Source organism: Oncorhynchus keta, chromosome 21 (assembly GCF_023373465.1).
Source record: "Oncorhynchus keta strain PuntledgeMale-10-30-2019 chromosome 21, Oket_V2, whole genome shotgun sequence".
Classification (NCBI taxonomy): Eukaryota; Metazoa; Chordata; class Actinopteri; order Salmoniformes; family Salmonidae; genus Oncorhynchus; species Oncorhynchus keta.
The window spans coordinates 40,648,628-40,667,323 of record NC_068441.1 but is presented as its reverse complement, the minus strand read 5'-3'; the positions used below and the strand labels follow the sequence as shown (position 1 = coordinate 40,667,323).

The window sequence follows — 18,696 nt, the reverse complement described above, 5'->3', positions numbered from 1 at the left end:
TTTGAGCACTACTGAAAAGTGCTATTTACATGTGAAAAATGAATGTCATATGCTGCATTTGCTATAGGCCTATTGTTTACCTTTTGTTGCTGACACTTGATAATATGCAGCTGTTTTAAAGGGCAAATCCACAGATGAAACAATAACAAAACAGTTGACCTGCCTCTTTTGGTAAAAAGCTGAGGGATTTTTTTTTATTTTTTTATTTCACCTTTATTTAACCAGATAGGCTAGTTGAGAACAAGTTCTCATTTGCAACTGCGACCTGGCCAAGATAAAGCATAGCAGTGTGAACAGACAACACAGAGTTACACATGGAGTAAACAATTAACAAGTCAATAACACAGTAGAAAAAAAAGGGACAGTCTATATACAATGTGTGCAAAAGGCATGAGGAGGTAGGCGAATAATTACAATTTTGCAGATTAACACTGGAGTGATAAATGATCAGATGGTCATGTACAGGTAGAGATATTGGTGTGCAAAAGAGCAGAAAAGTAAATCAATAAAAACAGTATAAAAAGAGTATGGGAATGAGGTAGGTGAAAATGGGTGGCTATTTACCAATAGACTATGTACAGCTGCAGCGATCGGTTAGCTGCTCAGATAGCTGATGTTTGAAGTTGGTGAGGGAGATAAAAGTCTCCAACTTCAGCGATTTTTGCAGTTCGTTCCAGTCACAGGCAGCAGAGTACTGGAACGAAAGGCGGCCAAATGAGGTGTTGGCTTTAGGGATGATCAGTGAGATACACCTGCTGGAGCGCGTGCTACGGATGGGTGTTGCCATCGTGACCAGTAAACTGAGATAAGGCGGAGCTTTACCTAGCATGGACTTGTTGATGACCTGGAGCCAGTGGGTCTGGCGACGAATATGTAGTGAGGGCCAGCCGACTAGAGCATACAAGTCGCAGTGGTGGGTGGTATAAGGTGCTTTAGTGACAAAACGGATGGCACTGTGATAGACTGCATCCAGTTTGCTGAGTAGAGTGTTGGAAGCCATTTTGTAGATGACATCGCCGAAGTCGAGGATCAGTAGGATAGTCAGTTTTACTAGGGTAAGCTTGGCGGCGTGAGTGAAGGAGGCTTTGTTGCGGAATAGAAAGCCGACTCCTGATTTGATTTTCGATTGGAGATGTTTGATATGAGTCTGGAAGGAGAGTTTGCAGTCTAGCCAGACACCTAGGTACTTATAGATGTCCACATATTCAAGGTCGAAACCATCCAGGGTGGTGATGCTAGTCGGGCATGCGGGTGCAGGCAGCGATCGGTTGAAAAGCATGCATTTGGTTTTTACTAGCGTTTAAGAGCAGTTGGAGGCCACGGAAGGAGTGCTGTATGGCATTGAAGCTCGTTTGGAGGTTAGATAGCACAGTGTCCAATGACGGGCCGAAAGTATATAGAATGGTGTCGTCTGCGTAGAGGTTGATCACGGAATCCCCCGCAGCAAGAGCAACATCATTGATATATACAGAGAAAAGAGTCGGCCCGAGAATTGAACCCTGTGGCACCCCCATAGAGACTGCCAGAGGACCGGACAGCATGCCCTCCGATTTGACACACTGAACTCTGTCTGCAAAGTAATTGGTGAACCAGGCAAGGCAGTCATCCGAAAAACCGAGGCTGGGTGGGCTTGGATTAGTAGCTATGGATGCAAGGACTGACCAGCCATGATAAAACAATTATAGTTTTAACCATGTTATGAGGCTCCACAGTGTTTGCAAAGGGTGGCTACTTAGTCTTAAATATAAAACATATTTTGATTTAACACTTTTTTGGGGGTTACTACATGATTCCATATGTTATTTCATAGTTTTGATTACTTCACTATTGTTCAACAATGTAGAAAATTGTTTTTAAAAAATAAAGAAAAAGCCTTGAATGAGTATGTGTCTCCAAACTCTTGACTGGTACTGTATGTATTTTTCTTTTTTTACTGACAAATAAAATCAATCAATCAATCAATCAAAACTGTGCAGAGGCTAATTGATGAATGGATAGACTGTTACAAAACACCAATAAGTTTAATTACTTTCGAGATTGCCAAGCCTTCGAAACAAGGTTGGAGGGGGAATTGTCTGTTTGTTGAGATTGACATAGTCTATTTATTGTGGTGTTGAATACTCAAACCATGATAATGAAGTGCCCGAAGTTGGTATGCTTTGTTTATTGGTTGTGTGGTTTATTGGCACAGAAACCTGTTGGTGGAAAATATATTTGATATATTTTATATAATTATAAATATGGCATCAAAATGTTAAATCTCATTTCCAACCAAGCTGATCTGTATCTGCAGCCGGCTCTAATTGTAGTTTAATGGAACAGGTAGGGAGGTTGAGCTGGTCTGTGGTAGTTGGAAAACCCTCAACCTTCTGGCCTGTAAGCCCAATGTGGCTAGACTTTTCCACAAAAGCATGCTGAAGTGGCAAAATCGATATCCACGTTTATAAACACAGGGTCACTACATTTATTCGTGGGGGGGCTTGTTACAGCTTGTCTTCAAAGACAAGATGCAATACTGGCAACCTAAATAGTTTATTCATATAGCTGTAATACGAATTGTACAGTATCGCATATTACTGGTTACTTATCATGATAGGTACTAATAATTGCAATAATGATGCTTATTTGCATTTTTCACGTTTGCATATGGCGATACCTAAACTGAACCAAATCGAAGTGAAAGGGAGAATCTCAATCGCTCAATTTTCGCATCTTCTCAAAAACCCATTGTAGGAGAAATTCAGGGGGACGGGACCTCGCTTTCTCATCCAGTTTTGAGAAAGAGGCGAAGAGAGATGACGCGAGGGTATTGAAGTGAAAGCGGTTTGTCAGGTGACTAGCTGGCTCGGATAATTCATGAATTTAACAGTCGACAAAAGTATGATATCTTGGTTGTTTGTACCAACATTATTGTCCGCGAAAAGTCCTGCACAATAAACAATTTCCCCCTGAATTTGAGACTACTGAAACGGTAAGATGATTGTTAGCGTGCTAAGTTATGTTATTCAGTTTTGACGTTAGCTAGTTAACTTTTTTTTATCTACTAAAAGTGTAAATTGGCTCTCTAACGTCAGCATTTAACTTAGTAACTACTAACTTACTGTTAGATGCGTCAGTCAGCATTATACTTAACGTTAGCAAGCTAACGTTACTAGAAGCCAACTAAGTTAACAGCAAGTTTCGTGACACTGACCGGTCCTTCCACGGATACGTAATGTTTACCCGCCTGACGTGGAGAAAGACCAGATTGAACAGACAGACAGTAATTTAAGGTTGTGTGGCTACAGAGCGGACACAACAAGCGTGTCGAAGAAACCCTTGCTGAATAATTTCCCAATCTATCTGCATCTGTAAATATACCTACGTTAGGGAACAAGAAAACCGCTATTAATTGACCTTGAATAACAACAACCCATTGTGGCAATTGTATCCCCTGTAACACATATCTTCCCCTACTACTTACTAGGCTTTGAACGCATTATGTTTGACACCGTGACTGCGGGGGTGATGATTGCGCAATACAATGGCAGTGTATTGCCTACCTCAGTGGAGAACACATCAGCAACACCAACCTGGGGACCAGAGCCTCACAGATGTTTGCAGGTCCTATACGAGGACATTGGCGAGTTAAGGTAAGCCAGTTGGGGCTGTGTTGGTACTGTCACTATAATTGTGCTTCTTTTCAACGTACTGCATTACCTCAATGCAACATTTTGAAACATGTTAAGAGGAGGTGTCAGCTCATTCACATTGCTGAAACTGTTGAGTTGCGTATTTAGTGTGGTTGTAAAGACTGTAGTGTAGGAAGAACAACACTTTCTCTTTTGAAATAACAAGCATATACACTGTAGAAAACAAACTGAGTTTCCATGACAGACCAAGAAAATCCAGGTGAAAGCTATGATCACTTATTGATGTCACCTGTTAAATATACTTCAATCAGTGTAAAGGGGAGGAGACTGGTTAAAGAAGGATTTTTAAGCATTGAGACTGTGTGTGTGTGTGTGTGTCATTCAGAGAGTGAATGGGCAAAACAAAAGATTTAAGTGCCTTTGAATGTGGTATTGTGGTAGGTGCCAGGCTCACCAGTTTGTGTCAAGAACTGCAAAGCTGCTGTGGTTTTCACGCTCAACAGTGTTCTGTGTGTATCAACAATGGTCCACCACCCGAAGTTGTAGTCAACATGGGCCAGTATCCCTGTGAAATGCTGTCGACGCCTTGTAGAGTCCATGCCCTGACAAATTATGGCTATTCTGAGGCCAAAAGGGGGTGCAATTAAATATTTGGAAGGTGTTCCTAATGTTTTATACACTGTGTAGACTGCACAGCAGGTGACAGGGTTTGGATTGGTCAATAATAAGGGTTGAGTTTCACAGCCCAAGCTTCCAAGACATTTTCATGTCCTTTTGCCTGTCTCTCCCCATCAGAGTGCGGTTTTGGGACCTCATGCTGCTCATTCCCAATGTAATCTTCTTCATGTTCTTGATGTGGAAACTGCCCTCAGCCAGGGCTAAAATCACACTCGCCTCCAGCCCCATCTTCATTACCTTCTACATTCTGGTAGGTAACCACTTATATCCAATCTCTGGAAATTGGACTTGTGCAGATAAGATAAGTGGAGACATACACAAAAAGTAGGCTCTTGCTAGATTTTTTAAAAGGCTAATTACATGTAGTTTGACAGCTCTTTGACATGCTTCAGATGCTGAATATAGAATAGAGCAAAAATAAAGGGATAAATAGTGGGTTAACTGAATTCATATTGATTCATTTCACAATATCAGATGGTAATTGCTATCTCAAACATGTGTTTGAGATATTGGTTTTCTACCTTACACTGATATGAACACAATGACACTGACAAATATGGATAATGACGAACCTGTTTGCCCACAACCCCTCTTTTTTTAATGGATGTCTGACCCTTATCCTCCCAGGTTTTTGTGGTGGCAGCGGTGGGAATCACCCGTGCTATCGTGTCCATGACCGTCAGTGCATCAAGTTCTGCCACCATCATTGACAAGGTAAGGCCACATGTAGGGCGTAAATGGTGACACACTATGAACCACCTGTGCTCAAGCTACTTACAGTGCCTTCTATCCCACTTGTAGTGTGAAATAGACTTTCTGTCATCATTCAAGACAGCTAAAGGCTCTTTGCAACAGCTGTTGTAGATTCACAAAGACTTTGGATTTGTAATGCACTACACACAGATTAACGTTATATGGAGGTAGATCATAAGTCAATGAGTGTCCCCGCCTTCAGCCCATCTTGCGTGAAAAGGGGTACCCTGGGGGACTTTCAGATCCAGAAAAGCACAATATCACAGGACATTTCACAAGATGATTATCTCAGAACAGAAAGAGGGCAGTCAGATGTCTGATATGATCAGGACGAACATGGCAAATATCTGAGTGTTTCTTTCTTTTCTGAGATAGGACACTACAAGATGACTGAGGTAAAATGTGTTTTTTATAGGTTGCTGTGATAGAAAGGATAGAGGGGACAGGGGATACCTTGTCAGTTGAACAACTGAAATGTGTCTTCCGTATTTAGGGCTGTGAAGTGCTGTGGCGTACTGCATTAGCATCGAATAGCCCCCACGATAAGCAACTTTTCAGGGAGGTCAGGGACCAATATACACAGTCAGTTAGAAAAGCGAAGGCTAGCTTTTTCAAACAGAAATTTGCATCCTGTAACACTAAAGTCCATGGAGAACAAGGTCACCTCCTCCCAGCTGTCTACTGCACTGAGGCTCGGAAACACTGTCACCATCGATAAATCTACGATAATCGAGAATTTCTATGAGCATTTTCTACGGCCGGCCATGCTTTCCACCTGGCTACCCCTACCCCGGCCAACAGCTCTGCACCCCCCGCAGCAACCTGCCCAATCCCCCCCACCTCTCCTTCACCCAAATCCAGATAGCTGATGTTCTGAAAGAGCTGCACAATCTGGATCCCTACAAATCATCTGGGCTTGACAATCTGGACCCTCTTTCTAAAATTCTGCCGCAATTGTTGCAACCCCTATTACAAGCCTGTTCAGCCTCTCTTCAGTATCGTCGGAGATCCCTAAAGATTGGAAAGCTGCTGCGGTCATCCCCATCTTCAAAGGGGGAGACACTCTAGACCCAAACTGTTACAGACCTATATCTATCCTGCCCTGCCTTTCTAAAGTCTTCAAAAGCCAAGTTAACAAACAGATCACCAACCATTTCGAATCCCACTGCACCTTCTCCGCTGTGCAATCTGGTTTCCGAGCTGATCATGGGTGCACCTCAGCCACGCTCAAGGTACTAAACGATATCATAACCGCCATTGATAAAAGGCAGTACTGTGCAGCCGTCTTCATCGACCTGGCCAAGGCTTTCGACTCTGTTAATCACCGTATTCTTATCGGCAGACTCAATAGCCTTGGTTTCTCAAATGACTGCCTCGCCTGGTTCACCAACTACTACCAACTACAACAGAGTTCAGTGTGTCAAATAGGAGGGCCTGTTGTCCGGGCCTCTGGCAGTCTCTATGGGGGTTCCACAGGGATCAATTCTCAGGCAGACTCTTTTCTCTGTATACATCAATGATGTCGCTCTTGCTGCTGGTGATTCTCTGATCCACCTCTACGCAGACAACACCATTCTGTATACATCTGGCACTTTGGACACTGTAAACAAACCTCCAAACGTGCTTCAATGCTATACAACTCTCCTTCCGTGGCCTCCCAACTGCTCTTAAACACTAGTAAAACTAAATGCATGCTCTTCAACCCATCGCTGCCCACCCCGCACCTGCCCGCCCGACTAGCATCACTACTCTAGACGGTTCTGACTTAGAATATGTGGACAACTACAAATACCTAGGTGTCTGGTTAGGCTGTAAACTCTCCTTCCAGACTCACATTAAGCATCTTCAATCCAAAATTAAATCTAGATTCGGCTTCCTATTTCACAACAAAGCCTTCTTCACTCATGCTGCTAAACATACCCTCGTAAAACTGACTATCCTACCGATGCTTGACTTTGGCCATGTAATTTACAAAATAGCCTCCAACACTCTACTCAGCAAACTGGATGCAGTCTATCACAGTGCCATCCGTTTTGTCACTAAAGCCCCATATACTACCCACCGCTGCGACCTGTTATCTTTTCGTTTTCTGGCCCTCGCTAATGACTGGAATGAATTACCAAAGTCACTGAAGCTGGAGTCTTATATCTCCCTTACTAATTATAAGCGTCAGTTGTCAGAGCAGCTTACTGATCCCTTCACCTGTACACAGCCCATCTGTAAATAGCCCACCCAACTACCTCATCCCTATATTGGTATTTTTTTTGTTGGTCTTTCGTTGGTCTCCCAGTATCTCCACTTGCACATCATCATCTGCACATCTATCACTCCAGTGTTAATGCTAAAATGTAATTATTTCGCCACTATGGCCTATTTATTGCCTTACCTCCCTAACCTTACTACATTTGCACACACTGTATATAGATTTTTCTATTGTGTACGTTTGTTTATCCCATGTGTAGTAACTCTGTTGTTTTTGTCGCACTGCTTTGCTTTATCTTGGCCAGGTTGCAGTTGTAAATGAGAACTTGTTCTCAACTGGCCTACCTGGTTAAGTGAAGGTGAAATAAAAAATGGAAAAAAATCGACATTCACGTCTTCGGCGCCTGGGGAACAGTGGGTTAACTGCCTTGCTAAGGGGCAGAAGGACAGATGTTTACCTTGTCAGCTCGAGGATTCGATCCAGCGACCTTTCGGTTACTGGCCCAACGCTTCCAACTGCCAGGCTACCTGCCGACCTGCACACCTTTGAGAATGTGGATAAATCCAAAACAGAGGCTAAAATGCTAAAATATTAATAATTTATTTGGACGTCATGATGCCCAAAACGTGCGTGGTGCAGAAAAGAGCATACATAAAATGACACTGATCTGAGGAGAGCGGATAAGTAAAAGAGAAATGCAGATTAAGGAAAGGTGAAGAGCTGCAGAGGCGTTTTGAGACGACTGAGATTTACCTCTTTTCAATGTTGTCTCCTTTAGGTGCTGTGGGAGATCAGCCGTTTCTTTCTGCTCACCATGGAGCTCAGTGTTATTATCCTGGGACTGGCTTTTGGTGGGTCTTCCAATAACCACCACAGTATTTTGATTCATAACGACATCTCCTGCAACTCAAATCTACTGTACAGTAGCCTGGTCCCAGAATCAGCTTATGCTATCATGTCAACCGCTTGATAGCTTGGGTGCCAGTCTGTTTCTGCTAACTGTAAAATATATGAAAACAAACACTACCAAGCACATGCTAAATACAAATATTTCTTAGGACAATATGGAGAAGTACATGACTAATGTGTGTGTCCGGACAGGATACTAAAAACAGCACATTAGTTAAACAAATGTGCAAGGCACAGTCAAAATGTTTAATGATCTGCAAAACTAAAACACTTCCTGTCGGCCAGTCTCACTTCTGCTGTAAGACTAACACTTGGGATGACTTGGTCACCGCAACTACTACAGTCACACATATAGTCATGCACTGTATAAGCAGAGGTGGATATATGAGTTGTTTAAACTTAATGTGTCCTTAGAGGGGGGTGGGAATAGGCTGTTTATAGGCAGTATAAACAGTAAAGCTGTATGCAGTTTTTGGCATAGCCAGGGGTGTGAGCAGGACAACAGATTTGTATTATTGTTTAATCAGGAAAAATCACATCCCTGATTATTACTACAGCATGTAAAATTATGTTTTTATTTGAATTGGCATGGTGGAATAATCGTCATATTACATTCACTTTGTGTTCGTTTCCAGTATTAAAGACCAACTCACTCAACTCTTTAGTGGTGCTGTTGAAAGCATGGCTTCTAAACGTTTCCTCTGTTGACAGGCCACCTTGAGAGTCAGTCCAGTATAAAGCGTGTGCTGGCTATCACTGCTGTACTGGCACTGGGCTACTCAATCACACAGGTAAGACTAGAGTCCTGAATGCTGATTTTTTTGTTTGATGATGTTTTACATTTTTACAATGTTGTTCCCTACGGAACAAGACCCGGATGTTAGACGCTGAACCAATCACAGCTCCATAGATACCACGTTTCCTCTTAGCTAGGCCTATTCCCTTTGCACCCTCAGGGCACACTGGAGATCGTGTACCCCGACCAGCACCTGTCTGCCGAGGACTTCAACATCTACGGCCACGGAGGACGCCAGTTTTGGTTGGCCAGCTCTTGCTGCTTCTTCCTGGTGAGTGGCTAGTGGCTGCAAAGCAAATGCAGTGCTTTGAATTATAAAAAAAATAAAAATCTTATTAATGTAATTGTATAAAATATAAAGTTAACTTGTGTTCAAATAATACACGGACAGAGAGGATTTTAATCAGTCATGTTGTGAGAAAGGGATGAATTGAACATGCGTGTTCCACACATTTGGACATGCAATTTAGCCTTCTCATAGTTTGGATTGGAACGAAAATAAGCACCAATGTGTCCACCACTGTGAACACAAAGCACTAACTGAATAAACTGTTTGAGAGTACAAAAAGGATAACACTGGTCCTTTTCCTTCCAGGTCTACTCTTTGGTTTTCATCCTTCCCAAAACCCCGGTGAGGGAGAGAATATCTCTGCCATGTGAGTAATTGGGACATTTTATTCACCAAGCAAGCTACACAACATGGCCAAAAGTATGTGGACACCTGCTCGTCGAACTTCTCATTCCCAAATCATGGGCATTAATGTCCCCCTTTTGCTGCTATAACACAGGTCCCCCTTTTGCTGCTGAACCAGGAACAGGCCTTACCCAAACTGTTGCCACAAAGTTGGAAGCACAGAATCATCTAGAATGTCATTGTATGCTGTAGCGTTAAGATTTCCCTTAACTGGAACTAAGGAGCCTGTCACAAACCATGAAAAACAGCCCCAGACCATTATCTAAACGTTACATTTGGCACTATGCATTGGAGCAGGTAGTGTTCTCTTGACATCCGCCAAACCCAGATTCATCCCTCGGACTGCAAGATGGTGAAGCGTGATTGATTACTCCAGAGAACGCGTTTCCACTGCTCCAGAGTTCAATGGTGGGAAGCTTTACACCACTCCATCCGACGCTTGGCATTGCACATGGTGATTTTAGGCTTGAGTGCGGCTCCTCGGCCATGAACAGTTCTTGTACTGATGTTGCTTCCAGAGGCAGTTTGTGACTTGGTAGGACTGATGATTTTTACTCCCTTCAGCACTCGGTGGTCCCATTTTGTGAGCTTGTGTGGCCTACCACTTCACGGCTGAACCGGTGTTGCTCATAGACGTTTCCACTTCACAATTACAGCACTTACAGTTGATCGGGGTAGCTCTAGCAGGGCACAAATTTGGCCAACTCGCTTGTCAGCAACTGTTGTGGCTGAAATAGCTAAATCCACTAAGTTGAAGGGGTGTCCACATACCTTAGGCAATGTTTTTTTCCCGGGGTACTTTCCTCATCTACCGCAGTTCTTTTTGACTATCTCTTATGTTAATGTTTAGCTGGAGAGTGGCCTAGTGTTCTATACAGCTGTCAACATTCTACAAGGAAAGAGCCACATAATCAACATTATATAATCATTAACCAGATTACCCTGGATACCAGACATGGATGAGTGGTAACTCAGTTCTAGAATGTTGTCATTGATGATAATGAATCAAAAAATCTATTGACATATATTCACATTCAGAATTGTTTAATTGATTGTTTCGCCATCCAGAGAACAATGTTCAAATGCACAGTATCTAGTTTTTAGGATTGGTCTGCAGTAGATTCTACAGCTGCAGAGGTAATGCACACCTCTTGTTTCCTCTTGGTCCCCTCCCTCCACAGCTAAGAAGAGTTTTTATGTGTACGCTGCCATTCTGTCCCTGCTCAATCTGGTCCAGGGGCTGGGCAGTGCCCTTCTGTGTGCCGGCATCATAGAAGGGCTCTGGTGAGTGGCTGCTTCTGTGTGTAGAAGGATGTGCTGGAGATTCAAGAGTTTAAGCAAAAGCGTAAAATACTAAATCATCACACTACGATTTATTCTAATGAAGATCAAAACAGGCTTGAAAACATTCTTCTAAATCACACTTTGAAACATTTATCACAGCGTGGTCGTGTCCATGTTCTGAAAGCAATGTTTTTTTTATCTGTGGCCTGTTAGCCTAACTGAAGCCAAGTGTTATTCTGGTGCCGGCCTATGGAGCTCTTCAAATTGTATTAGTCACATGAGCCGAATACATTAGGTGTAGACATTACAGTGAAATGCTTACTTACGAGCCCCTAACCAACAATGCAGTTTAAAAAAAATACAGATAAGAGATAAGTAACAAGTAATTAAAGAGCAGCAGTAAAATAACAATTGCGAGACTATATACAGGTGGGTACCGATACAGAGTCAATGTGCGGGGGGCACTGATTATGTACATGTAGGTAGAGTTATTAAAGTGACTTTGCATAGATGACAACGGAGAGTAGCAGTGGTGTAAAGATGGGACGACAATGCAAATAGTCTGGGTAGCCATTCGACAAGATGTTCAGGAGTGTGATGGCTTGGGGGTTGAAGCTGTTTAGAAGCCTCTTGGACCTAGACTTTGCTTGCCGTGCGGTCGCAGAGAGAACAGTCTACACTGTTGTGTCATTGGCAAATTTAATGATGGTGTTTGAGTCGTGCCTGGCCGTGCAGTCATGAGTGAACACGGAGTGCAGAAGGGGATTGAGTACTCTGTGACCCCCACTGTGTTGAGGATCAGCGTGGGGGATGTGTTGTTACCTACCCTTAACACCTGGGGGCGGCCCATCAGGAAGTCCAGAATCCAGTTGCAGGGGGAGGTTTTTAGTCCCAGCATCCTTAGCTTATTGATGAGCTTTGAGGGCAGTGTGGAGGTCAATAGAGATTGCATCATCTGTAGATCTGTTGGGGCGGTATGCAAATTAGGGTTGGTCTAGGGTTTCTAGGATGATAGTGTTGTGAGTCATGACCAGCCTTTCAAAGCACTTCATGGCTACAGATGTGAGTGCTACGGGTCGTTAGGCATGGTGATAGAAATTTTGTAAAACGGATTTAAGTTTCCCTGCATTAAAGTCCCCGGCTACTAGGAGTGCCACCTCTGGGTGAGTTTTCTTGTCTGCTTATTGCGGAATACAGCTCATTCAATGCTTATTTACAGCCAACCTCTGACTGTGGTGGTATGTAAACAGCTACGAAGAATACAGATGAACACACTCTCTTACCAGATGCCGCTGCTCTATCTTCTAACCAGCCAGCTGTATGTTGATATTGTCGTCGTTCAGTCACAACTCTGTGAAGCATAAAATGTTACTTTTTAATGACCTGTTGGTAGTTTCATCTTCCGTGTAACTTGTAGATTTTAATTTCCCAAGGAATGCACGTTTACTAGCAGAATGGAGGGAAGTGGGGGATTATTCAAACACCTACGAATTCTCAGAAGGCAGCTTGCCCTTAAGGTACGGCTACTGCGTAGGGGTCACAGTCAGCCCCCTGTTAAAAGTTTGATGTGTTTCTGTGTCATTTGAGCAGCTGTGTGGATGTCACCACCTTCATCTACTTCTCTGTGTTTGCCCCACTCATCTATGTCATCTTCCTCAAAGGCTTCTTCGGGTATGTAGATCAAAGGCCAAAAACGATGGCTTTGTCTGAATGTTACTTGATGTCAAATCCTTGCTTCCGCTGTCCTTTTCGTTTTTGATCAATTCCTCGAGGCTCATTGAGGGGGGGTTCAAAGGAGGGGTCTTAGATCCTCCGATCCAATGCGTTTTGAGATTAATTGAGAAAAGAAGGAGGACACGGCAATGTTCTCAAATTTATATTTGGTCACGTTTTACTGCCACCTTGTGATACAATCTCTCTCTCCTGTTGTCTTTGGTCTCTTTATCCCTCACTTTCTCTCCTCTCCTCTCTCTACCATCTCTCTTCATCCTTCTCTCCTTCCTCTAGCTCAGAGCCCAAGGTCCTCTTCTCCTACAAGTGCCAGGTGGATGAGCCTGACGACCAGACGGATGTCCACCTGCCCCCCGCCTCAGGACTGGGCCACAAGGAGCAGCTGGAACGGGGCTCCTTCTACCCCGGCACCCAGATAGATGGCCTGACTGCTGCAACCATGGGCACCGGCATAGCTGCTTACCTGGACAATGTGGCCTCTGGTCCTTTCGGGCCGGGCAGCATAAACGGCGACCGCTGGAGAGCCATCAACGCCTGAGAGGAGAGGAAATGAGAAGGCTGGATAGGGGATGTTGGACTTGTTGAGTGGAGAAGTTGAAGTTTGCTATGGCTCTCTCTCCCTCCGGAGACACTGTGAATTGACTCATTTCAGCCCCTGTCTGTTCTCCATTTTGGATCTTGCTGCCTTGTCCATTCTGGCTCAAACATGACATTTTCCCCCAATACCTGCAGGGGATATTTCTACAACTTCAGTCAAGTATTTTCCCTCCTGTAAATGCGTGTGTGGCTGACCAAGATAAGAAGATAATGTAAAGGTAATGTCCGATACATTTCCATCGAAGGATTACAACTGAGATATAGTCCATTAACTGTGGCCTTGTATTAGATTTGTAATCGTCTCGTATTGAAAAACTGCCTCGCTCCCTGTAGGCCAGTCCTGTTCTTATCAAGCTAAGAGCCTTCTCTAAATTGTATCACTCATAATGAATCAAGTGTGCTTAATTATTTTTTAAATGTTTGATATCAGTGCTCCCCCCTCAATTTTATTGTTTGCTGTCGGTTTTATTTATTTTAGTGACTGCTTGGTTTTATGTCGATAGGTAGTTCCATCAGCTGATCATTCCTGGTATTAAAGGTGCTTAAAACTTTCCAACCACCAATCAAATGAGATGAAGGCAGGAACAGCACATGTGGCGAAACAATGTTTTTTTGTGGACATTTTTATTTCAAGAAATATTTATGCCCAATATACATTGGATTCAACCCAAAAGTGTTTATTTATTTTTTAAACGATGTAAAATGTGTTTTCACTATATGAAATTATCGATGAAGTCACCTTATGGGGTTTCCCTTGTGTTCTTTATAGTCGACCCTGATTTCATCACAAGAAAGAGCAACTTTTAAACAAAGTCCTTCTGCTTGCTCATGATGCTCAACGCAAACTAAATACAAATTTTCATGAAGCCCTACTTTCTTGCGTTAATTCCTACTTGTATGTCTGCTGTGAACTTAGTAGCCCACCACATATGGCTTGCTGGGAAACCAATTCTATTGGTGCCTGAAAACGATGTCATTCCAGTTTGTGTGAATTACGATGTCACTTTTTTGATTTTAGTTTTGTTTATGCCCCTCTTGATTTTGTCACTATATTCATTTCGCCAAAAATTATGTTTGCTATGATAAAATGTGAAGTTATTCATGTGACATAGCATCCAGTGGAGGCTAGTGAGGGGAGGATGGCTCATCATAATGGCTGGAACAGAGTAAATGGATTGGAGACCATGTGTTTGATGTATTTTATTCCAGTCATTACCACAAGCCCCTTCTGCCCAATTTAAAATGTCACCAATTTACTGTGATAGCATCACGACGTAATATAAGAGACATTTATTTTTTTCATAAGCGTAAGCCACCACAAAATAATCGTTTTATATTGTCATTGTAGTATTTTATATACGTCTTCTGCTTTGCTCTTCCCAATACCTGCCCTGCATCAACAAACTCTGTTGCTTGCTCTCAAACACTGCCTTATATTTCTAGAGAAATGTTGGAAGAGTTGCGTTTGAGGTACGAAATTATACTATACTCAAATCATCATGAGTAAGGTCTCTGGGTGTGGGTTTCAAATGCAAGTGCAGTCATGTTAAAGACTGAATAAAATATTTAAGATGGTAAATGAAATAACTTTGAAAAAGAGTGAGGATACGTGATGCCAGAAATTTGCGAAGAATTTATAGCTCAATGATCCACTATTAAAAGAAAAGAACGGTGATGATGTGTTTCAGCATTCCATGAGAGACTATTTAAAATATGCTTCCTTTTCATTCCTATAGCCTGCCCGTATGCATGGCATGCAGTGTTTCAGTTGTCTGGGGTTAGCCAAAGCTGAATGTATGGCATACAATTGTATATATATTTTGGACTAACCAATCAACTTTCTTGTACAAACATGCACAACATTTGGAGATTTAGATTTCTGGGAGGCAGGGGATGCCTATGATACATGATAACATATTATGGCATTCTGATTATTTTATCCACTTATACTGTGGAGAATACTGCATGTCCTGGAAAAGTGACCTTTCCTTTTGGAGGCCCTAAGCAAGATTTGGTTTGAAGGGGGGTCACTTTAGTGGCCCCCCTCTTGATGGTGGAGAGACATTTTTTTTCTTTTAAGTACATTTCCTGTAGTTCTACACATTTTGCCATGGGATCTCACATGACAAAATTCTATAGTATACTTTGGTATAAATACAGAGAATGGTATATTTTATACTATCGTGGTCACTGTAGTGTTTTAACTTTATTGTAGTGTTTTTGCGGACATGACTAGTATACTGTAGTGTGTTGGTGGACATTACTGTAGTGTACTGTATTTACTACAGTGTTTTTACTTTATTATCTTGGACATGTGGGCGCTTTCTCATTGAGGAAACCTACAGGACAAATACTAAAAGAACACATTTTCCAAAACCTGTAGGTAGGACTGGAGTCTGAATGGGTACTTCAAAGTTTCTGCTCTTTTCTATAACCTGTAGGGAACACAATATATACACAATATACTTGGCATGTAAGTTTTTTTCTTGCGTGTTTTTTTGAGGACTTACAGTATTATCCCCCCCAGAAAACACTAGTATTTCCAATAGTATACTACAACATTCTATAGGAAGTACTACACATGATCGAGGGATACTTGTGTGTTGTGTATTCTACTTTATAAACTGGGTGGTTCAAGCCCTGAAAGCTGATTGGCTGACAGCTGTGGTATATCACACTATACCACGTAAGACAAATGTACTTTTTACTCTTCTAATTACATTGTTAATCTGTTTATAATGGCAGTAAGACACCTTGTAGGTTTGTGATATGTGGCCAATATACTACAGCTAATGGTTTTTTCTAGGCACTCCACGTTGCGTTGTGCATAAGAACAGCCCTTAGCATATTGGCCATATACAAAAGTATGTGGACACCCCTTCAAATTAGTGGATTTGGCTATTTTAGCCACACCTGTTTGCTGACAGGTGTATACAATTGAGCACACTGCCATGCACAGCTCAGTGACTTTCAACGTGGAACTGTCATAGGATGCCACCATTCCAACAAGTCTGTTCGTCAAATTTCGGCCCTGCTAGAGCTGCCTTGGTCAACTGTTATTGTGATGTGGCAATGTCTAGCAGCAACAACTGCTCAGCCACAAAGTAGTAGGGCACAAAAGCTCACAGAACAGGACCGCTGAACCGCGTAGCGCCTAAAAATAGTCTGTCCTCGGTTGCAACACTCCCTACCGAGTTCCAAACTGCCTCTGGAAGCAACATCAGCCCAACTGTATTCTCTGTTCCCCCAGCCCGCTATGCGTCGTGGTCTGGCCAGCAGCTGGTAGGCTACAATAAGAAAATGAAACTTTTAACCGTAATAGAGCTCGCCAGCTTCTAGTCCTATTACCCTGAAATGGGTTACCTCTAGTTCGTTCAGCCATCTCTCGGGGAAAATTAATGGGGAAAGAACAGTATTTTGGAATAAACATCAAAAATAAGGTTTGAGTGTAATATAGGCTTTGGAGATTTTATTTGTTTTGTTCTATGATATAATAGCAGTTAACATGACCACTACATAAATGCTTGAAAATTCACAAAAAGTGACGTTAGCTGATTAATATTATCTCATAGAACAAAACATATAAGATCTCCAAAGGGTGAACTTCCCCTTTAATTATCTATAAAATATTGTACAGTTTTATATCCACCTATAAGTAATTATGCACCCTTCGAGTGAGTTTCAGAATACATTAGAAGTGTATTATAAGGCATTAAAAAGGATGTTATAAATCATTATACATGTACTTCATAGAAAGTGTTACCCTTAGATTTGATCAGGGTTTCCTTTTTTACACAACCTTAGACTTTGAACACCTACTTCATATATTCTTACTCACATTTGAGAAGGTTCATTATTTGATTGTTTCCATATTTAGGGGCCTAACCTAGGAACACATCTCTGTCCTCTCTTGAAGATGCATGCCGTTCTCTCGCTCTCCCTTACCTCCCTCACTCGCTCCCTTTAACCCTACTCCTTTTGCAGAACCAGGAAGTCCCTCCCCCTCCCACAAACTCTCTTCTGAGCAAACAAAACTGATCTGAGTCTCTGTGTCTGTCTGTTTGCGAGTGAACAACAGTTTACATGTCTCAACTGGGAGTTCTGCTAGACCAGGACCAGTTCTGTTCTGTCTGCCTGGAAATACTGAAGGAGCTGGTTACTATTAACTGTGAACACATTTACTGTAGGGGCTGTATTGAAGGCTGCTGTGATCAGGATGATGACAAAGGGATCTGCCCCCATTGCACACAGACCTTCACTCCAAGGCCTGCTCTGATGAAAAATAACATGTTTGCTGAGGTGGAAGAAAAACTAAAGAAGATGGGACTCCAGCCTGCTCCCTCTTCTGCTCTGTGCAATACTGGACCTGGAGATGTAGCATGTGATTTCTGCACTGGGACCAGAAAGCCCTCATGTCCTGTCTGGTATGTCTGGTGACTGCTGTGAGACTCACCTCCAGCCTCTCTATGATATTCCTTGACTAAAGAAACACAATCTGGTCAAAGCCACCGCACATCTACAGGAGAAGATCTTCTCTCGTCATAACTGCTGCATATTTATTGCCGTACCGATCAGCAGTGGGTTTGTTATATTTCTACATTCCCTGTTTTAGGTCAGTTAGGATCATCACTTTATTTTAAGAATGAGAAATGTCAGAATAATAGTAGAGAGAATTATTTAAGCTTTTATTTCTTTCATCACATTCCCAGTGGGTCAGAAGTCTACGTACTCAATTAGTATTTGGTTTGCATTGCCTTTAAATTGTTTAACTTGGGTCAAACGTTTCAGGTAGCTTTCCACAAGCTTCCCACATTAAGTTGGGTGAATTTTGGCCCGTTCCTCCTGACAGAGCTGGTGTATCTGAGTCGGGTTTGTAGGCCTCCTTGCTTGCACACGCTTTTTCAGTTCTGCCTACACATTTTCTATAGGATTGAGGTCAGGGCTTTGTGATGGCCACTCCAATACCTTGACTTTGTTGTCCTTAAACCATTTTGCCACAACTTTGGAAGTATGCTTGGGGTCATTTGTCTATTTGGAAGACCCATTTGCGACCAAGTTTTAACTTCCTGACTGATGTCTTGAGATGTTGCTTCAATATGTCCACATCATTTTCTTTCCTTTCTTTGTGTCATGACACCATCTATTTTGTGAAGTGCACCAGTCCCTCCTGCAGCAAAGCACCCCCACAATATGATGCTGCCACCCCAGCGCTTCACGGTTGGGTTGGTGTTCTTCAGCTTGCAACCCTCTCCCTTTTTCCTCCTAACATAACAATGGTCATTATGGCCAAACATTTGTATTTTTGTTTCATCAGACCAGAGGACATTTCTCCAAAAACTACAATCTTTGTCCCCATGGGTATTTGCAATCCGTAGTCTGGCTTTTTTTATGGCAATTTTGGAGCAGTGGCTTCTTCCTT

The 18,696-nt window shown here is 42.4% G+C and overlaps 1 protein-coding gene, 1 long non-coding RNA gene and 1 other non-coding gene across 7 annotated transcripts; 1 reads left to right on the top strand and 2 right to left on the bottom strand.

The window, feature by feature from the left end:
- Window positions 1-2,675: 2,675 nt before the first annotated feature.
- Window positions 2,676-14,952, top strand: LOC118400555 (transmembrane protein adipocyte-associated 1 homolog). 4 transcript variants are annotated; one of them, XM_035797528.2, is made up of 11 exons: window positions 2,676-2,832; window positions 3,467-3,632; window positions 4,428-4,560; window positions 4,938-5,024; window positions 8,045-8,117; window positions 8,887-8,966; window positions 9,132-9,242; window positions 9,567-9,627; window positions 10,847-10,949; window positions 12,540-12,620; window positions 12,957-14,952. In XM_035797528.2, the coding sequence occupies exons 2-11, from the start codon at window positions 3,481-3,483 to the stop codon at window positions 13,216-13,218; spliced, it is 1,143 nt and encodes a 380-aa protein (XP_035653421.1). In that variant the 5' UTR covers window positions 2,676-2,832; window positions 3,467-3,480; the 3' UTR covers window positions 13,219-14,952. The 4 variants fall into 4 exon arrangements, with proteins under 4 accessions (XP_035653421.1, XP_035653423.1, XP_035653420.1 ...); XM_035797527.2 differs by having other exon boundaries at window positions 2,694-2,971; XM_035797529.2 differs by lacking the exon at window positions 2,676-2,832 and adding an exon at window positions 3,135-3,350.
- Window positions 10,534-17,453, bottom strand: LOC118400558 (uncharacterized). 2 transcript variants are annotated; one of them, XR_004829038.2, is made up of 4 exons: window positions 17,116-17,453; window positions 12,233-12,300; window positions 11,776-11,912; window positions 10,534-10,982 (listed from the first exon to the last, which is right to left on the bottom strand). It is a non-coding gene; the product is annotated as an uncharacterized LOC118400558 (long non-coding RNA). The 2 variants fall into 2 exon arrangements; XR_008074562.1 differs by having other exon boundaries at window positions 10,534-10,963.
- Window positions 15,592-15,646, bottom strand: LOC118400641 (U7 small nuclear RNA). The gene has a single exon (XR_004829057.1). It is a non-coding gene; the product is annotated as a U7 small nuclear RNA (small nuclear RNA).
- Window positions 17,454-18,696: the final 1,243 nt, after the last annotated feature.

Bases quoted from the DNA above. Each gene is read 5' to 3' on its own strand.
- LOC118400555 (XM_035797528.2), top strand. From the start codon at position 3,481: ATGTTTGACACCGTGACTGCGGGGGTGATGATTGCGCAATACAATGGC. The intron at 8,967-9,131 runs GTAAGACTAGAG...TTGCACCCTCAG, and splicing joins TGGGCTACTCAATCACACAG to GGCACACTGGAGATCGTGTA. The intron at 10,950-12,539 runs GTGAGTGGCTGC...TCATTTGAGCAG, and splicing joins GGCATCATAGAAGGGCTCTG to CTGTGTGGATGTCACCACCT.